At 33.2% G+C, this 23,583-nt stretch overlaps 1 protein-coding gene across 2 annotated transcripts in view; it reads left to right on the top strand.

Moving 5' to 3' along the window:
- Positions 1-610: 610 nt before the first annotated feature.
- The window catches only part of LOC142330289 (pH-sensitive chloride channel 2-like), a 67,523-nt gene continuing 44,550 nt past the window's right edge, over positions 611-23,583 (top strand). For both annotated transcript variants that reach the window (XM_075375484.1, XM_075375483.1), the window contains exon 1: positions 611-735. In XM_075375484.1, the coding sequence (XP_075231599.1) occupies positions 662-735 (74 nt within the window). In that variant the 5' untranslated portion in view covers positions 611-661. The remainder of the gene's footprint in view (positions 736-23,583) is intronic.

The following is a 23,583-nucleotide window of genomic DNA, read 5'->3' as shown; positions in this document are numbered from 1 at the left end:
TGAAAAATTACAAAGCAGCGGAAGAAGATAAATGTTAGCATTGGAATTGTAAAGTAGGGTAATGCTTATTTACTACGACAGCTTACATAAAATAAATAACTAGAAATATTACAGGTTTAACCTAGTCAATCGTTCATCTTTTATCTTCTTTTCCATTTTTTAAACCTCTGTGATCACCGTTAGGTACTCCTTCAGAGGATGAGATGAAATGACAGTTATGTAACGTGTGAAAATGCCTTGCCTGATGGGTTTAAGACCTCCGGATGAATGGCTGAGACGCTACTATTCGCGCCACGGAGGTTGGCTATTTTTAAATTATTAAAAACAATTATTAAAAATCCTGGGATATTGATGAAAGATGTAACTTCGTAAGGTTTCATAAAAGAATATTTTTACCTGGTGTTTTTATTCGTTTAACTTTAAAAACCCCTTTAAATCGTCTATTTCTGTATATTTCTAAATTAATTATCAAACGGAAATTTTTAATTTTGTATTAATGAATTTAGAAATGTTAAAATATCGTATTTACTTTATAAGGGAATTTATTGTAATGAAAGGGAAATATTTTGTTTGTACGGGAGATTTATTGCATTGAATGAAAGACAGCATTGTTCAAACGATATCAGTGCGCAAGTGTTATTTACCATGTTCGTATTAGCACATGTGTTTGACCATGATATGGTGTATTATGCATGTAGGTCTTTACACTTCATTAGTGATAACGACTATTGCAATGTAAGTAGTCATATGATTTTTTATATAATATTTATTATTGTATTTAACAATAAGTCGCTATTATAAAAATGTTCTGTAATTTACAGCAAAGTAAATGTTCTTATAATAGTGTTATATTCAAATTGCTTTAATAAAATTATAACATTTCCTACTGCACTGGAGTATTGTTTCCATAACTTGTAACAAAAGGCCATATATAAAACTTTTTTTATATTATATTGTTTAAACGACACTAGTAGTTAAATTTTATAGTAATTGTAACGTGTAAAATATTATCTTCGACCGTGAACAATACCGGGCTATTATTCGACTTGACATATTAGCGGTAAAAACTAAATAATATTTAACCTGGAATTATTCAACAAGACGGCATGTTTAACCTAGTAAAAGCTTATTTATATGACCGAATTGACTCTTAACATTATGTTATATAATTCAATAGTTGTATGTTTTATGACTATTTTAAGCATTATAACCTAAAATAACTTGTAGCTTGTGTTTTGTTTTGTGGGTAGTAGCGGCAACAAATAGAACTGGCAGTTTTAATTTTTTTTTATCGATGAATTACATAAATAGGTTTATTATTAAAAACAAAATAAACAGTATTACTTTATGATGTAGTATAATATGTGAACGTATAGTTATGTTTGTTAAAAAATAAATACAATAAATTCATTAGTAGTTTGATTATAAAGCTACACAACTCTATTGTTTCATTAAAAATAACAAGAAACCCGGAAAACGTCAGATGGTTTTATGGTATATTAATTATTCATAAAACACGTCATATGTTTTTTTTTTTTATATTTACATTACTTAAAAGTAATTCGTAAATACTCTCTAATATACGGCAGGTTGATAGTAAAAAATATACATTTATTAAAAACAGATATCACACATTTAGTTGTATTTTATTAAGTTAAAATATTACGTCTTTGATTTTAACCATTTTATTTGTACGTTTCTGTTATACGATTTGTAAATTTGTTACTTCACGGTGTATTTTTTTTTTCAGTGTTTAATAGATTTTTTTTCATGAAATTCTCTTCCTTTATCTTAATTTAATACAAGATTTGGTACTTACGTATTAACGCCACCGCCGCTACAGCTTTATTTAAAAACGAAGTAGTCAATCGGATTTTAGCGGAAAATGGGCCGAAACAGATTCAAAACAGAATATAAATGGTTATTTATATTTATTTATTTTATAAATATAATTTAACCAAACTTAACCTACGCTTGTTTCGCTCGATAACCTTGACTAATTAACACCGTAATTTTTTGAGTATTTATTTAATAAATTCAATAATTATTGCAACTTTATTATTTAAATAATAATTAATTGTATTTACTGAATTTATTAAATAAATACTCAAAAAATTACGTGTTAATTAGTTAAGTTTGGTTAAATTATATTTATAAAATAAATATTTATTTATTTATGTTAAACTCTATATCGGCCCATTTTCCACCGAAGTCGGATTGACTACTTTGTTTTTAAATAAAGCTGTAGCTGCGGTGGCGTTAATGCGTAAGTACCCAAGATTTTATGATTTACTTCAGCTAGTAATAATAATACGTATAATTAATTAAATTTATAATTTAACCATCTAAACAATTTTATTAGTAATTCATGGTAGTGGTTTTATTTTTCAAAACTATTTACTGGAAGGTTGTTTTATAATTGTATTAAAATAACGATTTAACTGCAACTTTATAATCATTCTGGATTTTTTTTGGAGCGTTAGAACGAGTAAATTTTATCAATGATTTTTTTTTTACTCAAATTAATGTTATCAAGAACAAAATTAGAAAACAATATTGATCTTCTAACAGCTGTTATTCAGTAGTCTAGTCAAATTTTTTTTTTTTTTTTGCAAATAGCACTAATAATGATCGTTCGATGTGATCGAGTATAAAAATAATCAGAACAAGACTTCTTCCAACATTGATTAACTCGTACTTTTAACTTTTCTTAAAAATACCATACGAGGTATGTTACGGACATAATTTAAAAAAATCACTACCTCCTATGTAATAAACAAATGGTCCTCCATTTGTTTATCCAGGAGGAAAAAGATTCCTTCCTCCTCTAAAATCTGCCATTTGGTATACCTCAACACATACTCCTCGTTTACGAATGGAAGATCGATTGCAGACTGCGATTCACCCCGTATAAAAGTTGCTCCTTGTTGATTAATACACTCCAATCTTAGTGCTTGAACTGTTTCACTTAAATGTGTTCCTCTATGCTACGCATGTTACCTGCAAATTTAGGAGACTTTGCATTAAAGTTCCCAGCCACTAACACGCTCGTGCCTCTTCTTCTTTAGATCTCCTCTCCAAGTTCGTCTAGGAAACGGGTGAAATCCTCTATTTCTTGATTGGGTGACTGATAATAAGAGAACACCACAATGTCTCCAATATCGGCCCAGACGAAACCACTGCCTCTACCCCTTCTTACCATCGGAAACCCAGAACATGGGAAACCAATCGCTGCCACCGAGTTTTCATCAAGTATCCAGTTATCTTTCATAATTGACACTTTGTTGGGCTCCAAAGATAAGATGATATCAATATTATTCTTCCTCACTGTTTCCCATGTGACGTCCATTGATCGTCTAATACAATTATTATTGATCTGCTCACTTTCATTATGAATCCCTACAATTCACAGCTCGGTGACCCTCCTTACCCCATAAACAACATGCTACCCGGTCCTCACACTGGGTATGCCAATGGTCCGACTTGCCACAATTGAAACATACCTTGGTTCTGTCCACACCCTTGCAGCCCGCAGACACATGCCCTTGACTCCAACATCTATAACATCTCTCGATGGGTTCTGTTATCAACGCACGACAATGAACCATCCTACTCGCAATATTTGGTGCGTTAGCTTCTACGCCGCCCTGTAGATTGTTATAATAGTGACATTTTTAGTATCGCCAGACGCCTATCGAACTGATGCAATCTTAAAATCCTCTTCGCCTCCTATGACTTGCGCTACCGCATCCGACACTTCCTGTTCCGTCGTATCAATGACTACATCCTTCAGTTGGACCACCATCCTCCGGTTGTTCTTCGACATCAAATCAATTTGAAGGTCTGCCATTTTATTTCGGAGGACCGTTCTGAACTCCTCCGCTTTTTCTGCGCCCTTGACTCTTATTCGTAGCTCATCGTTATTACCTTTGCGCAAAGACAACATTTCTCCAACTTCTTCTCTATTTACTGTTTGCTTCAGTGTTGTCTTAAAAGAATCAGCGTGTCTTATCCGCTGCCTTCACTACAACGGTTCTGCTATCGGAAACCACCGGTGTCGTTCTCTCGATAACTGGCCGCAGTTGTTTCTGTTGCTTGGCGTCTGTCTCTGAGGTCGTCACCTTCACATGCCCGTCTTCGTTTCTGTATAAATATAATATTTTCTTAATATATGCACCCATCTTCTCGCCAGGGAGAACAAATACTGATTCTGGTGAACCCTCCTTAATTCTTTTCAGTGATTTCAATATCAAATTCAGCGACTTGACCTCATCTTCCACCGAATCATAATAAATCGTAGATCTACATCTCTGAACGAACTCAATGTCCCCACTCATCATTGTTGATACTTCTTTCGCAATATCAGCCGGCTTAATATCTACTCTTCTTTGTCTGTCTGCACTCAACTGCCTGCCTGCTAAGTCACGAATATAGCAAATGTCTTCTTCATGATGTGACAATTTACCAGTTTGAATAGCTTTCTGAAATATCGTTGACGGTCATTTCATTCTCGTAAGACTGATAAGTTCCTCATCTGTTACATCTTCTGCAGGATGTTATTCATGTCTCTTTCTCTAGGAATATTGGTTTGCGTCTCTTGAGTTATCACCGTCAGCGCCGGTGACCTCTCCGTCACCGCCCTCAATCCAACTCGAATAGTGTCTAATTCTTTCTCATGTTTCCATAAGTATTTGGACAGCCCAGCACCATAATTCTGTTTCAGCCTGCAGACCGCACACGCCAACTGCCTTGTCAGGTCTTCCAGCGATCCCGAAAGAGGGTCTTTCTCTTCTGACGACAATTTCCTTGAATGTTTTGTGCCCTTCACATCTACCTTCTTGGATTTCAGCATATCCCCTCTTCTTTTCAACGTGTACATTAATATGTTCTTAAGTAATGTTCATTAACGCCTTATAAATTATGATTTCCTTTTTCCAGTTATTTCTTATAGTTTTTATCTTTATCTATTTAATATTATTTCATGCCTTTGTATTTTAAATAATTAATAAGGACTTTAATAACATCTATTTTTTTTTAAATTTCATTTGATGCTGCTCTATTCAAAATTCTAAAAACATTTTCCCTTGATCCATTCAGCTCCTTTTTTATATCCATTAAGTGGCAATTTATATATTCCATACTCGATGTGTATTATGCATTATTACGTATAGATTTCTTTTTTTAATTTATACTATTCTCTAATTAAAGTGGTAAATTAGTTTAAACGCCTACATAGACAGTCAGTTAATCACTGCTCTTAATTAATTACAGTTACTGTTTCTTTCTTTTCGTCGAAAAAATGTTAGGAAATCTTAATCATCCATTTGTGAAGTATGTAGATCACGTTAACTGCTTTTGATGGAATCTTCCACGATATCGTATAGTATATTATTTGCTCCTATATATCATTACTTTCTCTGTTCAGGCTTTTCGTTCTCTCATCATTATTTTAAAGACATCCATTTCTTTTGTTTTAAATTGATCGTACCCTGTGTTTTAGTTGTAATTATTTTTACATTTAAAATACTAATATCATAATTATAACACAAGAAATTTTACAAATATATTTATTGAAGCCTATATTTGTGTTCTATAAACTTTTAACGGTTGCAGAAGACCTAATTATGAGTTATAGGTCGCTTCCATAAATTACATAGCCATGTTTATAAGAATAAGAAGCATCCCGTGCTAGATTTAAAGGGTAAATGAGAAGTAAAGTGGTTTCCCGTAGCCTATATCAGTTAACTTATTGTTGTATATTAATATGCAAAGTCGACCATTCGTTCTCCACAAGGAATACAGCGTATAGTGAACATTATTCTCGGAGAAAAACTTACCGGTGTTTCTTATACCTTATATTGTTTTATAAATACATCACGGTCATAAAGATCCGTAGAACGACATTATTTCATAATAAACTGTTGTCTTATGCAGTGTGAAATTTCATGAAGTAATTATACTATGGTATTGTTTATAGTAATATAATTTGTTTTTATATATAATAAAAAGGCTGTAGGATAAAGGAGTTTTTAATTGAAAAGTGTTTTTATTTCACTGGAAAATTCTTTTTCATTACTTATCACAAATAAATAAGTTAGGTAATTGTACGAGTGTGGCTGAAATGTAATAAATATTTTCTTATAAATAAATACGGCATAAAAGTACATTTTATTTGCTTCAAAAACTTAAATTTATTTTTCCACACGGTCGCTATTTACGGCTCCATCTTACAACAGTTTTCTCATTCATGTCATGAAGAGTCATGACAGTCTTTCCTTGATATACAAACCTCATTGCAACCTTCCGTGGTGTATCCCTCTTTAATTGGGGAAAAAAGTGAAAATTTCACGGCGCTTAAATCCGATTAATATGGAAAATGTAGATTAGATTTAAAATTCACAAAAGATTCAGTGTGATTTTTATGAGCAGCGCAAACTGATTTTACGGTAGCCCAATCGTGTAATAACATCTATTTGTTCTTTCGATACGCTTTGCATTGTTGTGTGATGCGATGTTGGCTTTGTTATCCCGTCAAATTAAATTTATGGATTTAGAAAAAATTCTTTCTTTTTATGGTTGACAGAATTACATTATTTAAATCTGCTAGTTCATTGTAGTTAATAATTCCTTTTCAATTGATAATTTATGAAACTAATATATTTGTTTAAAATTTAGTGAATATTTTCGTTATGACTACTACGCTCTCTATTTTTTCTTTTATTTTTTTTAAATTTTTTATTTTCGATATTAAGACTGATATAGGTGATTTTTTTCTTTTGTTTGTGAGATATGTTTTTCTTTTACATTTATTGTTCTTTTTACGTTTAACTGCGAATCTGTATATATTTTTTGTAGTTATTTTATTTTGTTGGGGATTTACGTCTGGAAAAAATTTATCAAATATTTTTTAATTTAAACTTTGATTCAGAAAGAAATGAGTATGTGTAATATTTACTTTTCCCAAGTTCATTTACAAGATGGCCTCCATGGCGCGAGTGGGGGTAGCGTGTCTCGGCCTTTCTAGAGGTCCCGGGTTCGAATCCCGGTCAAGAATGGCATTTTCACTCACGCTACAAATCAGTCATCTCATCCTCTAAAGCAGTACTTGATAACAAAGCGTATTCGGACATGTTTGTATGACCATTTCCCTTATTTCAAGCTCTAGAATCAGTTCCCAAATTAGTTTTCTTTCCTGCTGAATTTCTGTATATACCGGGTGTCCCACGAAGAAAGAGAGAAACTTTCAGAACATGTTTTACTGGTTAAAATAATGTTCACATAGGTCTGGAAACGCTTTGTTTTCGAGTTACAGCTAGCGAAAGATTTCGCCCAGATTTTAGCTCTTCTAAAAGAAGAAGCTCCACTGTAATTTTTGGGACCCGTAACATGTGAAACTTTTTTCACGTGCAACCATTGTCGTATTGAGTAAATTTGAAGTTTTTCTTAATTTTAAGGTGGAAATCTTTTTTATCCCCTACTTAGCACCGGTGAAATCTATCTCCGCCTTCAGCGAGCCTAAAGGGGTTTCCGAAATGTTGCTGGAATTGTAAGAAGATGGGGCTTGTCGTATACTTTCTTATGAAGTAAACTATCAAATTCTTTAAAGTTCCTACTATTCTTTGGATAAGGGTCTAAAACTTATCTAAATAAAGTTTTTTGATATCACCAACCACTGGCCCAGGGGGTGGAAAAAATGGGGTTTCGAAGACAAAAAAATCATACCTCCCTTAATAGGCACAGTATCGAATCGGTTTGAAGTGGTCGTTAGTCTTCTAAATATTACCTAACACTAATATCAACCTAAACATATACACCTTAACATTAACCTCCTTTAAACATTACCTTTTTTATTATTTTCTCCAGTAGAACATTGGTTTGTATGATCTGCAAGTCAAAATTCTAACCAACGCCAATTAAATAATAAAAGACACCATTAGTTAATGGTAAATCAGTTTTATCTAATATTAAAACAGCTTAAAATTCAACGTACTAATACGCGTAATAATCTACACTTAATGTTACATATTTCCAAAAATTTTAAATGTAACGACGAATATAATGCATAAAATATAACGACCCAAAATCTCGGTCGAGTTCGTTAATAGGCAAAATCGGACCATCGGGGTGGAAATGGGGGCTTCAAAAAAAAACAAAGTCGCTAAACCTTCTTATTAAATAAACTGTCGAATTCTTTTAAGTTACTACTATTCTTTGTATAATTACCTAAGACTTATCTAAGTAAAGTTTTTTGATATCACCAATTATTGGCTCAGGGGATTGAAAAAATGGGGTTTCGCAGACAAAAAAATCATACCTCCCTTAATAGGCATATCGAATCGGCTTAAAGTGGTCGTTAGTCCTCTAAACATTACCTAAAACATTTGTCTGAAACAACTTTAGATATGACCAACCCTTACGGAAAGGGATGACCAAAATGTTGCTGGAATTATAAGAAGATGGGGCTTGACGTATGCTAAACATGTGAATTTTTTTTCACTTACAACTATTATCGTATTGAGTAAATTTTTAATTTTTCTTAATTTTAAGATGGAAATCTTTTTTATTCCCTACTTAGCACCGGTGAAATCTACCTGCGCCTTCTGCAGAAGGCGAAAGGGATTTTTTTTTCTTTTCTTTAATTTAACCTCCGGGACCATCTTAGGTATTGCTTCAGAGGATGAGATGAATGACAAGTAACGTGTGAAAATGTCATGCCTGACCGGGTTTCGAACCCGGGACCTCCGGATAAAAGGCCCAAGACGCTTGTAAATGAGTTTGGAATAAGTAAATATTACTCATATTCATTTCTATCTGAATAAAATTTTTAATTATTAATTTTTTTTTCGGACGTATATTGACAACTTAAAATACTTATCATAAAATAACTATAAATAAATGTTTCAGTTTGCATTTAAACGTTAAATTATCATTAACCATTCATATTCATATTTGGTATCAAATACATACAGTATTTGTAGTTCTTTATACCCGCAATGACAACACGATGTTAATATTAAAGCCCTCCACCAGATATGTGTAATTATGGAAATAATATCCTCACGAATCATTCTGCCTATCCCATGGGAACGGTAAGTTAATTCACCTTCACCCATCATTACGTGTGACTCCTGATTGAAGGTTGGTTTGCATTAAAGGCGGTTAACCAATCAATTTTACTTAGAATTACTCAGCTCTTCAAGACGTGACTTTGCTATGCCAGTGAACGTGGTCTATTATTTGAGTCATCTGTGCAACTATTCTGTAGAAAAACAATCCGTGTTCTTTAAAAAAAAAATGTATGCTTAAATACAACAATTGTAACGCTTTTAATATTCTATAACATTATCGTAGCCGCTGTTTTTTTTTTGTTTTTTTTTTACAATGAAAAAAAAATTAAAAATATTTTAAAAAGAAGTGAATTTGCACTAATGACTACTTTGGTAATTAGTGCTAATTGATAAACAATTTTACATGGTTTGTTTTAAAGTTGAATCTATTTGTGTTTGTTATGGTTGTTTGCAAAATATATTTTATGATTTTACAGCTGTTGTGTAAAGTAAAGGTAGGCCTACTCGATATCTTAATCCTTTGTTCATTGAAGCAAGTATAATTTTTAAGATAAAAAACTAACCTTCGGAGGAAAAAAATTATTTTCGCTTTTTTTTTATAAACGTGTATCTGTTAAGAGAAGTGATTCAAATTGTGTTGATACAAAATAGATAAAAATTTAGAAGTTATGAAAGAAAATTAAATATGAAAATTATCTTTTTTTCATATTAATTTATCTTAAAGCGATAGAATTTCGATAAAAGTTTTGAAAATATCTTTCCCTTTTGTAAAAGCAGAAAAGAAATCTAGATTTAAAAAACAAATTACGTGTTTTCACCTTTTTATGAAAATAATCAGTCGTTAATATATGGTTAATTAAATACAAACTTGTTACTAAGTCTTATCTTGGAAATAATCGATCGTTTAAATGCAGTTGAATGGTAGGTAGCAATTATTTAAATATTATATGGCATTATTGTTCTTATCAGCCGGTTCAATGATTATGCAGTGAACAAATCTAGGTTAATGATTACTTTTAGCTTCTGTTATAAACACTTTTATTATTTTAATTACTATAATTTACCTTTCTCCTATTTTATCAGCCGTTAACACATGAACTTGAGCTGCGAGTAATGAACAAAATCAGTTTAAGAAGAAAACTAATATTGTTGAAATATTAATTTAATAAAAAATATTAATTTGAAAAAATTAAACAAAAACAACAAAAAAACAGTTTGAACTCTAGCTTCCTTTAGAATTACGAGTTAAATAATAGCTCACAATATTTGTCTACTATCACGACGCTGTAATAAAGGAGTGATAGTTTAACAAAAAAAAAAAAAAACTGACTAGGATTTTCTCGTCACGCGGCTGGAGCCGCGTTCCGGGATATTCCTTCAATTGTGGATTGTTTTTGATGCACAGTTTACACACATACAGCTTAATTAAAAATATTTTATCATTTTATTTAAATATATTTTTCCGTTTATTTAATTCAATGGTTCTAACTAAAGCGCGCCCGCGAATACGGTATTTAATTCGCGCGAGTGTGGTGTTACTAGCGGCGACGGTCGGCACTAACTAATTTCACAACATTCATAGAACAGATTTCGCTTGTATGGTCGGCAGATTTGTGTAGCCGCGAGGCTTAACGCACCAGGTACCGAGTCAATCGAGTGATCGAGTTAAAAACCCAGCCACATCGAGTTGTTTTTTTAAACTTTAATTATTATTCATTTATTTAATTCTACCGCTCATCTGTAACGTTACAACATAATAGACGACTACAACAGCATTTTTTGGAGTGGGGTGCAAAACAAAAATTTGAAAAACGTTTTTGCAAATATTGTTATTTTTTAATTGTTAAGAAATGTGCCTAAGAAAAATATGACCTTAATTAGGCGAAATCTCGAGATACTGAGGGTGACCTTGCTGTACAGCCTCCCTCCCTTGAGCTTTTAAGTTGAAAATTTATTGGCATCAATGCCCCTTGTATACAAGTAATCTGACCAAGTTTGGTCAAAATAGGTTCAGTAGTTCTGGAGATATAAGGTGATTTAGAGGCCAACACCTGTATCAACATTCTGTAGATGATAATGTCATGTACATACGAACATTAATACCTGGAAAATTTCGTCCGGGTTTTTTGTGTTCCTTAGGATGTTAAAACGTCAAGATTATTCGGTGAGAACCGCATATGTCCAAATTGGACCGATTACAATATTTTCCTTTTAGAGATAGCTCTTTCTTCTTTTATTTTCCTTTCTACTATCTAGACGGAAAGGCAAAATCAACTTGTATATATTTATTATTTTGTAATAGTAGCTGCCATATAGAAGGGCTCCGATATTATTTGTCATGTCGTGGCGAATTTTTTTGAAAACTGACCAAGATAGATGTTAAATCCATTAATGATTTATAATATCGGTTAAAAAATTCGAAAAAAATACTTTTTTAAGTTTTGTGCCTTAAGGAGACATTTAATTTTTTTTTTTAGCAAAACAAAAGAATTAATTTGTAAATATTGCAAAAATTATTTACTCCAATCCGCCCAAGTCTAAAAGATCTATTTTTTCAGACGGAGGTTTGTGCGTATATACACGTACGTTTGTATATTGGTCTTATAACTTGACCCCTTTGACCGATTTTCTTCAAACGTGTTAAAGAGGTACTACTTTCACGGAGAAAGACTATTAATTTTTTATTAAAATTGAAAAAAGGAGGGGGTGATTTTGCAAAAAAAAGATTTCAAGTCTTGTGTGAGATACTTTAGCAAAAAACTTTTCTTAACAAAAGTTGAAGATTTTTTAATCAAAATTACAAATTACCAAAAGTTTTTATTTGATATTCACCTCCTCTCCCGAAAAAGACTATATATATTTTTCTTTTTTTAGTTATAGCTTGCTTCAGAAACGGAATTAATGGGGTTTTTTGCATCAGTAAACCTTTAAACTACGATAAATTTTCCCCTTCCATTACAATGGTCTGTGGTAACAAAACGTTTTTTGTTTTTTTTAGTTATTTTAAATTTAAATCCACCTCGCAAGTTATCCATTGCATTTAAAATGTAAAAAAATCTTAATTTTTTGATAGCCCTTTACTCTGTTGTTATTCTTGAGAAAATAATTAACCAAAAATTTTCACTCCTTCCTAGGAAATTACAGTTTTATTTATTTAGAAGTATAACTGTATCTTTGTAATTTTAAACAATTTTAAAAAGTTATTTTTTTTAAATTTATTATCACTTCAGGATTATTTTTTTTATTTATTTTATTTCAACCGAACGCTTCCTCTTAAGTTTGAGGGAGCTTCCAAAGTTTTTACGCAATTTCAAATATGTAATGCTCAAAAAGTATTTTGTTAAACAATAAAATCACTCAATTAAAGCTCTCAATTAAAAAATAATCTATTTTAGTGAATATTCTAAATAATTAAAAAATAGCCTCCTGATGCATGAACCTTCAAATTTTTAAAAAGTCGAAAACATTTTTCGAAATTGTGATGTTAATATTAATAAAAATGTTGGTTATTGCTGTTATTTGAACTTCTTTCAAAATTTAAAAAGATAAGATTTGAATATATTAAACAAGTAATTTTATATTTAATTAAACAAAAAAAATTAAATCAATAACATTAAAATTTATTACGATATTTTCTTTTTTAATATGTCAGTGAACAATGACGTGGCTGACTAAGTGAATGTTTTTGAATTATTTTATTATAAAAATGCAAATAGAGGTTTAAAATGAATGAAGTGAAAAAACTTAGAAATTTTTTTAAAAATAAATTGAAATAAAATAATAATAGGAATAAGAGATAAATATAAAAAACACGATTGTCGAAAAAATATTGCTCTTTAATGCAGGATGGTATACTAATAGTGTAATTAAACCGCATGCGGGTGACAATTTTGTATATAGTATAATTTTTTAAATGTATTTAAATATACATATCCTATGACACTCCCAGTAACGTAAGGATTCCAGCGCGGGGTCATACATATAAATCGGTTCAGCCGTTGAGCTGCTACGGAGGAATAAACTTACATGCATACACCCTAAATACATTAAAGTCCTCTTTGGACAGTTGTGTAAGAATATATAACTTTGTCTGACTGCCGTAACACTTTTGGCATTTATTAAAAAACTTTTTTTATTTCCAGATGAGTTAGATTCTATTTTTTTATTATGTTTTTGTTGTGAGTATTTTTTCAAAAGTATAAAATTAATAATTATTGCTATTGATTTATAATATCACCATGTTTTCTGTACTTGAAAATATCTGTTATTTTCAAATGTGACTTGGATTAATCAGATTTTTGTTCGTTATATTTTTATGCTTAGTTCCTGAAAACAATCTGTTTTTTATTCAACATTCTTTTTACCGTATTCCTCTCCTTATTTTATTTCATTCAGCTAGTACTTTCTGGTACTTTTATGAATTTTTTTAACGCTCCTTTATCTTTTTTAAAAGATAATATATGTTAAGAGTTTTCAAAAGCACTTGTGATTCTAATTTTGGTTTTGGGATTCCAGAAGGCTTTGGACTCACCAGAATCCTTAGGCCCAGCTACATTGCTGATTGTAACGGTCGATTTTTATTTCCGATAACCACCTGAAGTAATTCTTCCGAAAGTTCCATAATGTATGGTTTATTTTAGTCTGTTGGGAAATTGAGTGTAATTTTAGTTAAAACTATGGTTCTGATCCGTTGAGTTTATCTGTTCAGTTGAATTTCTTCAACCTATCCAGAACCACAGCACGAGGAGGATCGCATCCCTGCTTGGATCTTATCAACAATTTTCTGAAAAATTTCTTCCAAAAAATTGTAGCTCCAAAGTATTTCGGCGCACGAGATTTTAGCTTCTCATATTGTTTTTATAAAAGTAAAAAATAATTCATTAGATATCGTTTTTTAATTAGGAGTTCTTCTGATCTTGATGATTTATTTTTTTCAATAACTATCTGCGTTGTTGTATATTTAAGTCACAAGTAAAAATTTTATAAGAAATATAACACCGTTCCATTCCAAGTTATTTTAAATTAAGTTCCAATAATATTTTCCATTTTATTACTTTGTTTTACAAATTTAATCTATTTTTTTTAATTATAAAAATTCTTGGGAGAGAGCAGAATCAATACTGACCAGACTTATAATTACACAGTAACACTGAAAATTTATGAAAAAAGAAAATTTCCTACCATTTGAGATTTATCAAAAGATTAAAAAAATATATTTATACCGATAAAAAATTTTATTTATTATTTCTAGATTTTCGGAATAATTTAGATTTGACACATAACAATCTCATCACGTTACAATCTACAGTTTGCTTGTCTAATCCGGTATTAAGTGGTGTAGATCGGCTAGTGCAGTTTACACGGTTAACGACAGTTTACTCGACTAGCTCGGGATTAACTCGGCTAGTGCGGCAATTTTTGTTCGTCTAACACGGGATTAACTCGTCTAGCTGGTCTAGTACAGTTACCACGACTAGTGTGGCAATTGCTGTTCGTCTAACACCGGATTAACTCGTATAGTACAGTTCACACGGCTAGTGCGGTAATGGCAGTTCATCTAGCACGGGATTAACTCAACTAGTTCATTTCACACGACTTTTACTTATTACTATACCTATTACTTATTATCTATACTCATTGTTATGATCAATTTTTCGGAATAACAAGGTAAAATTTCCTACGAGGGATGGTGTTTACTGGGTGAAATGTACTATGAGGGACGCAATTAACCTGGTTCTTTTTCAGGCGGACACAACTGACCGACGTCCTCTAAAACTCTTATGAAAATTTTTATTTTAATCAATCATCATTGTTAGATACCGAAAATTAATTTTTAAAAGCCCAAACAATAGAAATAAAAGATGAATTACAAATGAATAATAATAATAAACAAAATATTCTTTACGAAACATTCCATTGTTTTTGTTTCTATAAAATAAAAATTCTTGTTGACTAAAACTATTGTTGTATCGTTTTAGAAGATCTTTATTGAAAATGAAAAAAAAAACAGGTCAAACCACTCAAACTCTCTACTAGGATTGCCCACCATGGCTTAAACACGTCCCCTTATGTACAATTAAATAAGATAAAAGTTTACCATAAAAAACGCATAAGCCTATAAGCCTAGCTGCATGAAACTCTAACCACTCAAATAAATAACTGTTTAGTATTCATATACAATAGAAAACTTTTACAGAAAGATAGGTCTCCTATGTTATTCAACAATAAAGTTTCAGTGCAATTTTCGATAAACCAAGTTTCTCAGTTATCTAATATGTACATTTACTATGAAAAAAAAGTATCCGTTAATTAAAGTCTAGATTAAAAGCTGTGCATTGTAGTTTTGGGCAATCCCAGTCGAAAGAGTAAAGTTACCTCAAAAAGAGAATAACCATTGAAACATTGTCCATTACGACGTAATGCGCGCTGCCTAGCAATTGAATAACCCTCGATATAGATTTTTAATCAATCAAAAAGGATATCCCCTTGCCATGGACACAATTTAATAGAGGGGGTAACCGTTTAATGTTATCATGATTGAAAACTTTCATAGAAAGATAAATTAAAAATTGTATTCGGTCTCTTATCATTAAACAATGAATTTTCTGCTTCATTATTGATAAACTACAAGTTTCTCAACTAAAATAATTTCTGTTTATTAAGAATACATTTTTTTAAATTTTAGCCCTTAAAAAGAGTATCTTATAGCTCTTATTTAAGAAATATCTTAAATAATGTGATACAGAGGCATGTGTTGACACACAGACAGGTATATGGGACGCTTGCTATACTAAGGTTAGTGTTAACAGAGGGAGATTCCGTGTAATGCAGTACAGAATTATATGGCTCTACGGTTTCTCCCCAGTATCTTCACATTTTTAAAGAAGCTGGTTCACAAAATAGTATATGGTATTCCACAAGGGTAGTCAGTTCAGTAGGAATAAACAGACGATATACAGTGTGTTCAAAAGGTGACACAACCTTATTGAAGAATGTTTCCTTTTGTAGCAAGTTGAATTGAGGAAAATAGATTACACAATGCAGCAGAAAATATTCATTGTCTGTCAATATATTAGATGTGTCAGTTTTGCCCAGACCCAGAATGCCTTCATAGAAAAGTATTGGTGATGCACCAAACAAGTCCTCCATCAAGCGACTGTATGACAAGTTTCAAGAGGCAGGGAATGTAGCAAATGCAGCCAAAAGTGGTCGACCGAAGTGTTAACACCAGAAAAGTTGATCGCAAGCTGCATATTGTGTAATTCCCAAGAAATCTGTGTGACGCCTATCTAGCCAATCTGGTAGGTAGGCGGTAGATAAGTAAGTCTGGCAGATATTGTATCTAACTCGGCACTTCGTTGGTAATGCCCACACGACATTGCACAAGTGTTTAGAGATGCATCCGAACAGAATTCGTGTTGTTCACGAGTTGTTACCTGGAAAATGTGTAGCTTTCTGTCAATGGTTCATGTTCTGTAATACCAGATTGGGTAGAACTCGATGATTGGTTTTGATCTGACGAATTCAGAATTCACTTGTTTGATGCACGGAAATCCGCATCAGTTGTACGAGTCTCCTCTGCACGGATAAAAAGTGGGTATTTGATGTGCAGTGTTGCGTAGGCGAATCTTTATGAGATTTTTTTCATGGCACAGTGAACAGTGAGCGCTACATACAGATGGTGTATGTAGATGTATGGTGTAGAAAAATTTGTAAACCCTATACCTGCAGACCGGCTAGAGTAGTCGTGGTTTCAGCAAGACAATGTTACGGCTCATACAACCAATAACACTATGACTTTTTCATGAAAAAGTGATTTCGAAGGAGTTGTGGTCCCTTCTGCCTCCTGAATTATCCCCTTCTGTCTTTTTCGTGTGGGATACCTTAAGGATGCTGCTTGCAAAAGTCATCCTCACACCATTCCTGAATAGCTAGCAAATGAAATTGAATGATGTGTTGCTACTATTCCTCAGCAAACGTTACAACGTGTTTAAGAGCTTTTTTTAACCTCCGGATCCACCGTTAGGCATTCTTAAGAGGATGAGATGAGTGATTTGTAGCGTGTGTGAAAAATTCCATGCCTGACCGGGATTCGAACCCGGGACCTCCGGATGAAAGGCCGAAACGCTACCACTCGCGCCACGGAAGCCATAAGGTTGCGACGCTTTTTAAACACCTGTATTTGTTGCGCGCCACAATTTTCTTTTTTCCTTTTTTTTTTTTGTATACTTTATTTTTTACTTACTATTTATGAGTTTCATGTTATCTTATTTGTAATATTTACATAGTTTTCAAATTTTATTTTAAAAAGCGACCAGATTGGTTAGTCATTTAAAAAAAAGTAATGAAAAATTTTGACATGGGGATATTTTTTAAAGTAATTCGCGATGATAATGCCCAGAAAAATAATTTGATTGCAAAATATTTTAAACTACTCAGAAATTCTTTAGTAAGATAAAAAAACTTGATAAACGCACAAAAACGTAGAAGAATCACGAGAAGAAACGGTAGATTGAGAATTTAAGTACGGGAACAGTGGAAGAATCGAGTGTTCAATGATGAATAGAAGGTGGGTGTGACGTCAGAGACGCTGGTTTTTCCAACTTGACGTGCCGGCTATCAAAATCCGACACTGGCCGGTAACCACTGGCATGATTTGTTAGTTTAATTCGACGACATAATACTGAAGTTAATTACAGTAAACATAATTGATAATGTCTAGCTTTATTGGTGTAATAGTAATAATAGTAGCAGCTCTTTTTTTGCGCATTTTTATATGATATATTGACGTACGAATGTGTTTAAGTTATTAACCGTAATAGGAGAAATATGGTGGTTGAGGGCGGAAGCGCAGAATGCCTTACAATCGATACTAGCGCGCAATCAAGGATTTTTTTTTAGTTGTCCTGACTTAATAGTTTAGATTATATATTTTTATTGTTTCAGAACCAGAGAAAATTTTGTAAAAATTTTTATTTCTTTAAAAGTCAAAAGAAGACGAGCTGAACAAAGTTTATGAGAATTTTTAAGCTCGCATCACATCGCTTGAGTCGCGTTTGACATGTATTTTTCAAACTTGGGACCAATAATTCCACCTACTTTTTTATGCTACTCGCTTACAGAGTACCTCTTTTTTTTTGAAATTGTTAAAAATAATTTTATTTTCTTAGAGACTTCTTTTATAATGAAATATAATCACTTATCAGATATTTAAGACAACAATTAGTTTGTATGGATTCTAACAGTTATGTTGAAATGAACAATTACCGTTAAAGATTAACAGGTATCGATTATTGAGAATCGCATCATATTTGCCAGTTGGCTGAAAGATGTCGAAATAAAACTCTATTTTTTAGAGCGTTAATGTTTTATAATGTATGTTGCAAAAAAATTATTTATAAAATATAAATTTAACATCATTCTTTGACCTTTCGACTTTTACCTTACCTTAAAACCAATATCTAACAGTCGGAGGCATTTATAGTTGCAATTCATCGATCCGGACCGGACCACCTTCCACGGTCAGCAACCGTACAGATAGGATGAGAAATCTGTAACGTATAAATGATCGGTACGGGTCTATAACAGAAGTAAGAATTGAAGGTCAGCTAGTTATTACAGTATTATTAGCGTACTACTTTTAGATTATATGTCTCTGGTTCGATTCCTGGTAAGGGTTTGGTTTTTTTTTTAACTTTCATTCTTCCTATTTATTTTGTTAAATACATTAAAAATACGTGTACAGCATATCCGAGATCATAATACTAAAATTAAAAAATAAATAAATTAGTGATTTTGTAAGCAGCAGACCTCATTCATTTCCGACTGAAAGTCGACTTGTCGATCGGTCGACAATTCGACATTCACAATAACCTTTCACGATCGACTTGTTTGCGGAAGGTTTAGCCAGTACGTAAGAGAAAATATAGTTACTGTTTCCAGGAACGATATCATTATTGACTGATGAATGTCTAGGCGATATTTGAATTATACATCCACGTATTTTTCTCACTACCTTCATACTTATATCTCAGATCATCTTGGCTATAGATGATATATACAGTAGTCCCCCTGTTATCCGTCCCCCGTTTAACCGACTTTTCGGGTTAACCACCGAACCCTTTAAAATTGCTGTTTAACGACCCTCTAATTTTTTATAAAATAATTAATTTTCCAACTTATTTTTTATAATTTTATTTGTATGATTTAATGTAATTAGCTCCTACACAAGTACAGTACTGTATTGGTTATGTGGGATAATAATTAGGCCTGCATGCAGAGGAAACATTTGTATGAAGTGTAAAATGCGTTACACAAGTAGACTTTATACACTACTGTATGACATCGTGTCTGACTCGTTTATTTCCTCAGCTAGCCTAAACATAAACAGACAATTTACGCTGTTAACTCTAGCATTAATTTCACAACATCGATACATTAACCCAGTGATTCCCAAACTGTGCGCCGCGGCGCACCGGGCAGCCGTGGTCTCTTCACAGGGCGCCGCGAAATATTGTAAAACCTTCATAATTAATTGAACCAAGACATTTATATTAATTATTAATTTAATGTTAATGAAGAAAAAAATAATGAACATACACGAGTTTTATTTATTTTTACTTCTTACTTACGAATAGTCATACTTAGGATAAGGCGCCATGGAAAAATTTTAATTGAAAAAGGGCGCCGCGACTCGGAAAAGTTTGGGAAGCACAGCGTTAAGCGGTTTTATTTATAAACCTTTTCAGTATGATGAATAACTGCGTTATAATCTTGCATAAATCATCACATCGGTATAGTTTTGAATGGTATGATGTAAAGTGCCGTCTATATAGTGAAAAGTTATATTATACAGTACGTACATATTATAGCGATTGCGAAAAATAACCGTCTTTTAAGTAACGGACTTACAGTGCGTAAGTTATTTAGTACGCGTACATTAAATTTTAGTTTAAATTCAATACAGTACAGTAATTTTTAAGATTCCTTTTTATTTTCGTCTATTTTTATGTCTACTCAGTATAATGTAATGTTTCTTACGTACCGATAGCTGCAATTTTTTTAGTTTCAGGTAACCTTTAAAATTCCGTACAGTTTACTTTTTATTTGTACTTGCAATTATGAGTTGTAAAAGAAAACGTGTGGTAGTTTCGATTGAAATTAAACTGAAAGTGTTAGAACAATTAGATAAAGGTCAATCGGTAAAATCAGTGGCATTAGGTTTTGGTGTTGGTGAAACAACGGTTAAAGATCTGGTAAAACCCGTTAACAGATCGAAGCTTATTGCACGCAGCAAGGCCAGTCAAGTGGCTCTTCAGTGGAGGTGCACCTTAAAAAACTTGTCTTAGATTTACTAGACGAGGCGCTTTGGATGCGGTTCCTTCAAGAAAATGGAACATTTATCGGTGGACCTCTGTTAAAAGAAAAAGCCATTATTATTCTGAATGGAAAAATCGTTTCACCGAACGGTTCTGGCAGCAGCAGTACTACTTTACAGCAAGTGAAGGATGATTACATCGTTGGTAAAACATAAATTGTTGGTCAAATTTGGTGAAAAATTATCTGCAGACCACGCCGCAGCGGAAAAATTTATGAACTTCATAAAAAAGAATTCATAGATGAAGAAAAAAAGTCAATGAGACGGGGCTTGTATATAAGTTGCTGCCCAATAAAACGATGGCCGTTCGTGATGAACACGCTGCTCCAGGATATAAGAAATCAAAAGACCGGATAGCTGCCTGCTGTAATGCAAGTGGTACTCGTAAATTACCACTTTTTTAGTAGGATAGTCTAAAAATCCGAGAGCGCTGAAAAACATCAATAAAAAGACATTACCAGTGTATTGTACAGCAGAAAAAATGCATGGATGAGTTCTTCGTTATTTAAAGAATGGTTTCATCACGAATTCGTTTCTAAAGTAAAACGACAAATAAGAAAATACCTAAAAAGCTATGCTATTCCTAGACGATCGATACTTTGTGTCATCTTTCTTACTACGAGCTTGCAGAAATAACTTTAAGGCTCAGTTTCTATTGCCTAGTGTAACACTGTTGACCCCTTCATCAAGGGGTTATAGAATTATTAAAGAGGCGGTACCGGAAGAAATTTTTATCTTTAATTGTAGAAGAAAAAGAAGACGCTAATGTAACATTGCCTAATTTAATTTAAAAAATTAAAATTAGTGACGCAGTTTAGAACGTAGCCGTGGCCGGAATGAAATATTATCCGCGACAATAAGTAAGGGCTGGAAACGTCTACAGAAATTCATGGCGCGTGTAGCAGTAGCGATGCGGATGAGACGCATAATCCTGATCCTGAAGATATTGGAAATTTTAAACGATTTGAGTGAGCTGAACATGGAAAGTGCAGCGTTATTAGATACGAATGACGTGAACGAGTGTATATGCAGTGACGAGAGAACGAAATTATTAACTACGATGATATTATTGAAGTTTTAACAAGAGAAAAGCAACCTAATGAGGAAGACGAAGAAGAAGAATGGCATGTAGACGAAGACGATACAACAAAACCAGTGGCGGGTCGCGTATAGGCACTGTGGAACTGCAGCATCCCATATTTAAACTTTATATTATCGATAACATTTAATATGAGTCCTTTTTTCTTTAATTCTTTCTTTATACTTGTATAATACATAATCCTTAAGCTTAATGTCACTACCCATCCCCCAGTTTATGAAAAAGCTACAAAAATCTTAGTATGGAACTGTGCGCTTCACATTTCCAACGGCGTGGTGTTTAGCTGTTCTGCGAATGTACACATAGGAAACTATGTGCACATAGAAAGAATATAAAAGTGGTTTAGTTGTTTTTTTTTTCAGTAGTGATCAAAAGATGACGGAAGCAAAAGGCTCTTTGCCAAATCTGTTCAAAAAACACGCTGGAAGGGCGAAAGAGAAGATAATTAGTAAAAACTAATTATGTATTTGTTTCTGTGTACATAAAAATTTAAATTAAGTAACGTTGGAGTATGGAGTTTTTAAGCGGACATTTTATTAAGTTATAATAATACTAAAAAATATTATCTGTATTGACATTATATTATTTTTTTCGGTTAAACCGAATACAGTTTTTAAGTGCAATGTCACAAACCGTGTACCATATTTTTGAATGTGATAAAATGTGGAACCAAATTATCATCCTGCTTCCAGCTATTGTATTGATACATTTTTTCGGTTCTTTTATTTTACAGAAAACTTTAACTGTGGCCTTGAAAAGGCTCAGAAAAAATTTTCTTGTGCAGCACCCCCCCTCCCCCACCACTAATTATAGCTACGATCCGCCATTGAACAGAACAGCATACGGAATTAGAAAAGGTTTTTTATGTGGCTATGATGCTTTACGTCGAACAAGAACCTAATGGCACACATTACGACGTTCTACAAATGAAAAAATGGAGAGATTCATAATGTTGTAGTTAAAATCGGAGGTATAACAGTGTCCAATATCTATAAACCACCAGCTGTATCGTGGCCAACGTCGGTAATCCAAATACGACCTCATCCTGCGGTCTACTTGTGTGATTTTAATACCCACCATGAGCAATGGAAATATAAGGATTGTGATGCGAACGGTGAGGCTCTGGTGAGATGGGCTGAGGATGAGAATCTTAGTCTTGTCTTTGATGCTAACGACCGATTTACTTCTAAATCAGCGGCTAGGAGGCGGGAGTATAACCCGGATCTATGTTTCACCTCGAATTACAGCAAAGGTCAGCCGCTGCTAGTCACCCGAAAAGATCTCTGCGACTTTCCCCACAGCCAGCACCGTCCAGTTATTATAGAGGCAGGTAGTCGAATTTCTCTCGTGATCTCTGTACCCTGCCCTAGATGGAACTTCAAAAAGGCTAATTGGGAAAATTTTTCTAGGAATCTGGATAAATGCCTAGGCTGGAAACCACCGATCAGCAAAAACTATAGCAGATTTATTGGAGCGGTAACAAGTACCGCTAAGAAGTACATCCCTAGAGGGTTTCGCAGAGAATATATCTCAGGGAGGTCCCAAAATAGCGAAGTTCTCTACCGAAGCTTCCTCGAGACGGGCGATCAAGAGGTGGCAGACGAGCTTCTCCATAGCCTCGATGCTGCAAGACAACAGAAATGGTCGGAAACGGTGGGAAGCCTGAACTTTCAGGCTTCGAGTCGTCGTGCATGGACTCTGTTAGGAAAATTAGGAAGCGGGTGTCTCCCAAACACCGTGGCATCCCACATAGTGGCAACATCCAGAGCACCAAGAGACAGGGCGCACACAGTTGAGATAAAACGCGAACTAAGGAACTTGAGGAGGAAGGCAGGAGAGACTGAGTACGCTCGCCCTTTTACGCTTGAAGAGATTGAGTCGGCGCTCAAAGATGTTGCACCAGGGTTCGATGGTATCAATCCGGAATTTTTATTAAAGTGCGGAAAATACGCAAAACTTTGGCTGGCCAGATTCTTCACTGACATAATGCAGACCGGTAGCGTGCCTAGAGAGTTCAAGCGATCGAAGGTAGTAGCCAT

Source organism: Lycorma delicatula, chromosome 9 (genome assembly GCF_047948215.1).
Source record: "Lycorma delicatula isolate Av1 chromosome 9, ASM4794821v1, whole genome shotgun sequence".
Taxonomy (NCBI): domain Eukaryota; kingdom Metazoa; phylum Arthropoda; class Insecta; order Hemiptera; family Fulgoridae; genus Lycorma; species Lycorma delicatula.
Note: the sequence above shows the minus strand (reverse complement) of the source record. Positions and strands in the feature narration are given on the sequence as shown.